Source organism: Dendrobium catenatum, unplaced genomic scaffold (assembly GCF_001605985.2).
Source record: "Dendrobium catenatum unplaced genomic scaffold, ASM160598v2 fragScaff_scaffold_1117, whole genome shotgun sequence".
Taxonomy (NCBI): Eukaryota; Viridiplantae; Streptophyta; class Magnoliopsida; order Asparagales; family Orchidaceae; genus Dendrobium; species Dendrobium catenatum.
In genome coordinates this window covers 3,378,627-3,386,671 of record NW_021319579.1, presented here as the reverse complement: position 1 = coordinate 3,386,671, position 8,045 = coordinate 3,378,627, and the positions used below count along the sequence as shown (strand labels likewise).

At 34.8% G+C, this 8,045-nt stretch overlaps 1 protein-coding gene across 1 annotated transcript; it reads right to left on the bottom strand.

Annotated features, from left to right (window-relative positions):
* Positions 1-1,970: 1,970 nt before the first annotated feature.
* LOC110103245 (chaperone protein dnaJ 6) lies at positions 1,971-7,847 on the bottom strand. The gene is made up of 8 exons (XM_020831875.2): positions 7,584-7,847; positions 4,482-4,580; positions 4,284-4,385; positions 4,137-4,196; positions 3,929-4,035; positions 3,716-3,798; positions 2,484-2,574; positions 1,971-2,408 (listed from the first exon to the last, which is right to left on the bottom strand). The coding sequence occupies exons 1-8, from the start codon at positions 7,692-7,694 to the stop codon at positions 2,207-2,209; spliced, it is 855 nt and encodes a 284-aa protein (XP_020687534.1). The 5' UTR covers positions 7,695-7,847; the 3' UTR covers positions 1,971-2,206.
* Between the last annotated feature and the right edge of the window lie 198 nt (positions 7,848-8,045).

Here is an 8,045-nt window from a genome sequence, read left to right as displayed (position 1 = left end):
ATGAGTTTTACGTGGGAAACCCAAAAGAGGAAAAAAACCACGGGGCCACGCCCAACTAAAAAATTCTACTAGTGTTTTTGTAAATTACAAGAAACTGATTCATCCCACAAATCGGGATGATCAGATTACAACTTGAAGCAAATTTACAAAGTTTTGCAGAATCCCGTCGTTTCCCGAAAATCTGGCAGAGTTCCAGCGTATTCAGGCGGCGGGAAGAGCTCCGGCGGTGGTCGAGGAGGAGAGGATTCTCCTTTTCCCCTTTCTCCTTTCCTTCTTTTCTTCTTCTCTCTCTTCACTTGAGTCCCCTTTGTGAAGAATGAGGGCTCTATTTATAGTTTTTCTGGAGTTGCATGGCTTGTAAATAGGTGTGAGATCAGGGCCGAATAGGGAGTGGTTTGAATGGACTGCCGATATCGAACCCTTCGATCGTGCACCATTCGTTGGACATTTGGAGGCCTTAATGATGTCGGAATTCGGCGATCTTGGGCTTGTTGGATTCGTCTCGTCGAGCCGCTCGATTCGAGTATAAGCTCGTTAAAATCAGAGACCGTTTGGTAACTCAAATTACGGTTTGAACCCTCCAACAGCTCTTCGGGTCCTTGATTCGGACCCATTTGGGCTCAGATTGGGTCGAATTTGTTGTCGTTGGGTTCGTATTTCTGAGACGCTCAGTTTGACTATAAGCTCACTGAAATCGGAGTTCGAATGCTCTTGATTTTAATTTTTGAAGTTTCCGATTAGATTTTGCCTCGAGATTCGTGCTTGATCAAGATAATTTTTTTAGAATACATCACTCCTTAAACTAATTTAAATTTAAAACACTCTTTTTTCAAGATGCCCAAGAAAAATCTACTGAAGTGCTCCTTAATTATTCCAATATTATTGATTACTAGGTAATCGCCAGGTTGTGCACACGGCTCAGTTTGGTCTGTTGGTTGAGAGTTTAGGCTTCCAACTAAGAGATCTTGGGTTTGAGTCTTTGTGTATGCGTTGTGTGTGAATTTGCCTCAAATGGCCTAAATGTCAAAAAAAAAAAAAAAAAAAAATTCGCCAGGTTGTCTAGTAATTAATTTCTGTTTTATTTTTACTCTCTCTCTCTCTCTCTATATATATATATAGCATATGTGGAATGAATCACAGTTGTTTCTTTGTATAGAAGTGGAAAGTCTTCGTGATTAGATATTGAGGTTCTTTGTTTTGTGGGCAAAAAAATATGTATACTAAAATAGAACACAGTAATATATTTGAAAATTTTGAGAATATTTGGATTAATGTAACACAAGTAATGCAGGTGATTAAATTTTTTTTTAATTACACAAGTAATGCGTGATTAAATTTTTTTTTTTAATTAAAATAAAATGTGGAATAAAGCTTAATAATAATAGTGGCTGATGATCAAGGAGGTAGCAGCAGGAGGCAGTCGGCGGTAGATGGTGGTGGTTAGTGTCATGGTGTTGGAAGCAGTGTTTGGCAGCTATGGCAAACAGTTGTCAGCCAGTGGCAAGAGTAGAGTTAGCTTGCAATGTATTGAGAATTCTACTAAAAACGGATGAATTTTGAATACATTAAAAATGAAATACAAAATGAATTTAGAATTTCTCAAACTCTTTGATTGAAAAAATATTTGATCACTCAGAAGCAAATCGTCAAATTTGAACCAAAGTTGGTGTTAATCTTGCAAAACTAGTTACTAAGACTTCGTTTGGGGCGACTTTTTCACTGCTTCTTGAAGCAGCTTTTTAATATAAAAGTTAAAATTTTTGTACTAGAAACCTGCTTCAAAAAGCAGTAAAAAAGTCGTCCCAAACAAAGTCTAAATCAAACTCAATCTTGATTTGTCGGTGAAATACTTTGACTATCAATCAAGAGGTCTTGATTTCGAATATTGAGTATGTGATATATGAGAGTTTGACTTAATTAGCCAAAATATCCCCAAAAAACACAAATCATCTACAAAACAAGTAGAAGAAGAACAAAAATCCCAAATTTTCTGATATGATATTCCCAGATTAGCTGCGAAGGATATAATCCTAACTCTCATTCCCTTTTCTCACAGTCCACATCTAATTCCCATCTAAAAGGAAACTGATATGTTAACAATGTGACAGACATCACACTATCATGGAAGGTTTAAAGTAAGACATTAACAAGGAAAAAGTTTTCATCCAATTCATGTCTAAAAGGAAACTGAGATGTTTCTAACAGATTACCGCTTCCTCCCTTTGGATCTTTTTTTGCTTTCAAGCCTTTGTTTTGCTGCCTGGAACTCTTCCTCTGAGGGTTCTGGATCTCCAGCTGGATCATGTTTTGCCATTATGGATTGAAGGGCAGAATTAAATTGCTCTTTCCGGCTACTTTGTCGTTGGGAGATGAGCGCAACAAGATCAGTTTCAGCTTTCATCTTTGATCTGAAAAAGCAAGTAAAAATGATAATAAGCTCTAATTCTTTGATTTTCAGAAAGCAGGATACAAGGAACACCCACTTTGTTTTCCTGGCTAGAGGATCTCTTGGTGGTTTGATCAAAGAAATTTTCTTTGCCCACTTCTGATATGCTTTAGTTGACTTGAGTTCTCCTGCCAGTTAAATGAATGGGTCAGCGTCATAAAATTTCTTACCCGGGAGAAAATGTCATGTTTTGGTCTTTTGGATTACAAGAAAACATGAAAAGTAAAAAAAGGAATGAATAAAAAAACAGGAGAAATGAAACCACGATTACTCATTTGAGGTGAGTTTGTATGACAAGCGATAGTTCTTCTCAGAATTTTGAGTTTCATGAAAATTTTCAAAGAACATACTCGAAAGCAGGATATTTTGCTATTGTTGAAGCATAGCTTTCCAGAACACTTTGCAAATATGGGATTTGGAGCTTAATTTAATTGAGGTTTATGGTTTTACCTTTCAATCTGACGTTTGTCCATCAGCTTTGAAGCTCAAAAAACTTTATTTTCTAGCTTTCTTTCAAATTTAGTCTCTCTAAAGCGCATCTTTACTGTTTTAGGCCTAAACTCTATTTTCGTTTCCATGTTTTTCTGTAGTTTTTTAGCAATAGAAACTAAAGCATGCATGATTCTCCCGAGAGAGAGAGAGAGAAACATGCAGTCATGTGCACTAACTTTCTAATTTAATTGTCCTCAAATAAGTGGAACCATAATTTAGCGTTAAACTTCGCCCTGTCGCATATGCCTACTAAATTTCACTCTTTTCAATTAGAAAGACCTTATGCGTCCTCCTATCAAAATAAAAAATCTTGTCCTTCCAGCTTTGAAGGTTATGCTTCACTTTAACTGAAAATTATTAAGCCCGGACACCGGACGTAGCTCTACATCCGGACGTCAATAAAATGTTGAACATGGAGTTGACACGTGGATATTCAATATATTTAATGTGTCAGTGGAACTTTAAGCCAGGCGCACCAAAAGCGCAGCCAAAGCACAAGTAAAGAGCAAGTAAAGCGCAATCAAAATGCAGTCAAAGTGCAACTAAAGCGCAAGTAAAGCGCGCAAAAAAGTACAACTAAAGTGCACTCCATATATCAAATTTTTTGTGGATGTCCGGATGTATCTCTATGTCCGATATCCAGACCGAATAATTTTTCCACTTTAACAGGTGGTAGAATACTTCCCCTTGCACTTTCATTTTTAAAAAATGTCTATAATCACCATGTATGAAGTAAAATAATTTTTAAGAAGTATTAAACAGAAAACCAAACCTTACCTTCATTTATTGCCGCATCTATGATATCCTTAAAACGATGAGAGTCTAGCTTTGGATAAGAACAGATCATAGAACAAAAAAGCCTACAAAAAAACCAGTCATTAGAGTTTGCCGGATGGTAAATGTTGATAAATGAGTTCATCAGATTGAAAGCATACACCTCCCAACCACTCTTAAGCTGCAAAAACCCGGAGCAGTTCAACTTTTGTTTACCTGTCCATATTACCGTTGTATTTTGCGTAGAGATCCTTCAAATCTTTTTTCTCTGAATCTGATCCTCTGTAGTTGGCTTCAAATTCTTCAATATCAGCCTCAGTTACCTAAAACCACGAAGAAATGTTTCTCAATAACTAACTAAGAAATAAAATCAAGAATCAAATCATAAAAATAATACTTCAAACAGGGAAATATTCAAAAGAACCTTCTTATACATTGATCGGAAATACTCTTGAAGATTATCAGCTGCATTCCCAACAAGCATCTGATTGATAAAATAATTATCATCAAGGTAAGGGTTTTAATGGGATTATGTTAAAATCATATAAAGGAACAGGTTCAAAGAAATTACATCATCATCAACCGAACCAGTTTGATCATATAGGGATCTTTTCTCCTCATCACCTAAAATAGATATCACCTTCTGCAAAAGCTGAAATTTTTCCTTTGCTTCCTAAGAAAAAAAAAAAGAACAAAAGAGATTATGGTAACAGAAAGAAGACACTGCAACGAAAAAACAAGTACATTGTGATCATGGGTAGAAATGTACATCATCACCAGGATTCTTATCAGGATGAAGACGGAGAGCCAACTTGTAGTATGCTTTCTTAATTTCCTGTTGAGATGCCGTCCTTTCCACACCCAATATCTGAAAAGTAAACAATAATTGTAGGATCATAGTTTCAGAGCAGAACTAAGGTTGAGCGCACACTATAAGATTACCGAAAAATGCCACAAAACTAAACTACAGAATAGCAACAAAAAGTTATCCTGATGAAGTTTGATTTGCAACCAAAGGTTTAAATTTTCAGTTTACCTTGGAGTTTCACATTGGTATGGAGCTTAACTTCAACAAGTTTGGGAGGTTAGGAAGTTTCAAAATTCAACATTCATTTCATTGGGATAAGACTAATGATAACAACTTTTCACTACATTTCACATAATTTTTATGTGATTTAAATAAATACTTAAAATTAAAATACCATAATATAAATTAAATATATATTATGTTAGAAGTAAAAAGGCTTCTAAATTTTTTAAATCGAGTTGAAGTTTTTTAGTTGAGTGTGTGTATATATGTGTGTGTGTGGAGTTCCCCAATCAACAACACATGAACCTGTTGAGACGTGCCAAAATTCCATAGGAATCAATAAGAACTGAACCAATCCAATTAATTTGGGCTGATCATTACAAGCAGCAGTTGGATCTAGGTCCTTAAATATGAAAACCCCATAATTATGATTCATTTTAAATTCCATATTCCACTACTCAGGCAAACAAGAATCATCCAGAACTAAAACCTAACAACAACAACAACATCAAGCCTTTATCCCACTATGTGGGGTCGTCTACATGAATACTTTTTCTCTATTGTGCCCTGTTAAGAGTCAAATTCTCATTTAAATCCAATAAAGAAAGGTTATTTATAATATTTTCTAACCAAGTCTTCTTAGGTATATCTCTACATTTCTTAACATAAGTCAAATCTAATACATCTACTCTCCTAACCGGGTTATCGGAAGGCTACCGTTTTAGGAAAATTATATTTAAAAAAATAATAGAAGACTAAGATGCCCAAATATATCCTTCATACATTTAATACAAACATGTAAGTTCTAGCTGGTCAAAAGTGATGCTTGTATCCTATCATGTATGGTTGCATGCAAGTTATTTAAAACATAAGCACTCACGGCTATATATAGCAATCTAAATTTGTTTAATTGTGTTTTGATTTTAACATTATTGTTCAGATTCAAGTGCCAATTTGATTATTATATGTATATATATTCTTTTATAAACGAATGACATTTGAAAGGACTCTAGATGTGATTTTGCAACATATTTAGATATGTTCGCAACAAAGCTATTTTCCATTAAAAGGGTTTCATTTATATATTCTTATGCAGTATACTAAACACAAATTAGTTGAAAATCAAACAGGACAGACATATTATCATATATATCATATCTTGCCATCAACTGTAATTCTCTAAATATTATAAGCTATATAAATAAAGATCTTAAACATTTCTAACATTTTTACAGGATGCTATTTGAAAATTGAAACTATTGCTGCAAAGTAGGAAGACTATAGGTCATTTTAATTAGTTCACCCAATTAGGATAAATGATTACCATAATAATGAAGACCAAATTCTAGAATAATCAGTTAGAATTGTCCCCACCACTAGGAGAGGTGAAAGATTCAAACCATCATTATTAGCATTATCTCAACTATTAGAGGTATGACTTTATGAATCCTTATTTTTTATTCATCCCAATAAAAATTGAGGGTGTTAAACATGTTTTTCACAAAGCATTTTCAACAAATTTATCTATGTCCTTTTAGACCTAACCATTTTACTTCATAATCCAACACAATACCTTTATCCATCCACCTAATGACTGTGTTTTTGAGCATTTCTTGTAAATGTATAAATAACCTAAATGTATTTTCAACTATCTTATCTTTGATAGACATCACCCCATTCATTATTCTGATATAATCATACCTTAATTTATGCATTCCACCCTATTTAATTGAGAAATTCAAATCTCCTGACTAAATAAACTGCTCAAAAGTGAATATTTTGTAATGTAATGAACTAATTCAAGGTACAATATCATGAACAACTTATTTACTTTAGTTGTGTATAATCAAATCCATATATACAATTATCCATGACAGATCCATAAGAAAATAACTCCATATAGAAAAACAAAAAGTATTCCATTTGCTTATTTATTAGTGTCACAGAGAGGACAGCAAAGTAGTTAGTTATACAAGGGTTTGGTTGTTCCATGGACTTAAGTTAACCATTAGATGAGATAAATTTATCACAAATCTTCTGACATAACACTAAGATACTGCATGTTCCCCAGACAGGGATTTATCAATGATTTTCATTAAATTTAAGGTTATGGAAGCCAAACTACAGAAGCAATAGCATGTAAATGAGTTGGATGGAATTGAGGTGTTGAGAGACATGGAGAATAAATGGCATTTGAAGAAGTTTGATGGAACTGAGGTATTGAGAAACATGGCAAAAAAATACCTAAATAGAACATGCTTCTGTAAATGAAATTTCTAATTTTCTATATTTTGTTACTTCTCTGTTGGCAATAGTAACATTCATAAATGATACTATTATGAATAACTGAATTAAACTAAAATTTGTTGGGATAAGGTGAATGGTGATTGAAAAAAAAAAAAGCTAAAGAAGCTTTTTTTTATTCAATCGGTGAAAAATATAGTCAATAAATCCGATCTAAGAACCCCAAGCTTAACAAGAATTGTTGATGCTTTTGAGTAACCCCTGCTGAATTGACACTGCCTATTAAACAGTTCCATATGTCATCCCGCTACAACCAATTTTCACCAATACTTCAGTGCAACATGTTTGCAAGCGCAGTTCACATAAGACGCATCAATTTTCCGTTAAGAAAATCATCAAGAGTCAAAGGCATGCAACCCGCATCGTATGATCGTAACTGGATATGAGAATGCATTATCTTTGACTCACGAAATCTCTAAAACATGATTTATAACTACGTTTAGAGCCGGGATAAACAAGCAAGACGATAAAAAGATTCAAGCTTAGAATTTAGAAAGCAACTTCAAATAGCACGAGGAGATAAGAGAATATGATTACCTCGTAGAGGCTCTTCTCCTTGGGAGCCGATGCTTCGCCAGCTTCGGATTCTTCCGTGGGCTCAGCCTTACAGCCCTCAGAAGAAACCCTAGCCTTTTTCTTCTTCCCCATTTCTTCCGAACAAATAAATGAAAGGACGAGGAGCAGGCGAAGAGCAAAATGGGATATTTCTAATGGAATTATAAACCGCGTATATTTATTAGGGCTATGAAAAAGTTTCCCGCCTTCGCGACTGAGGAGACAAAATAGTGAAATACTGGAGTGATGGGTTCTGATTAGAGCTCGGGCTTTTCTCTTTTTTATTCTCACCAAGGGATTGGGTTCGAGTTGAATTTGATTTGACCCAATCATAAACGGGTCGATCCTAATCCGACTCGGTTTTGCAAATGGGTCAGATTTGTCAACCCGGACCCGACCCGTACAAGTTACCGGGTTGACACGACCCGACCCACGAACATCTGC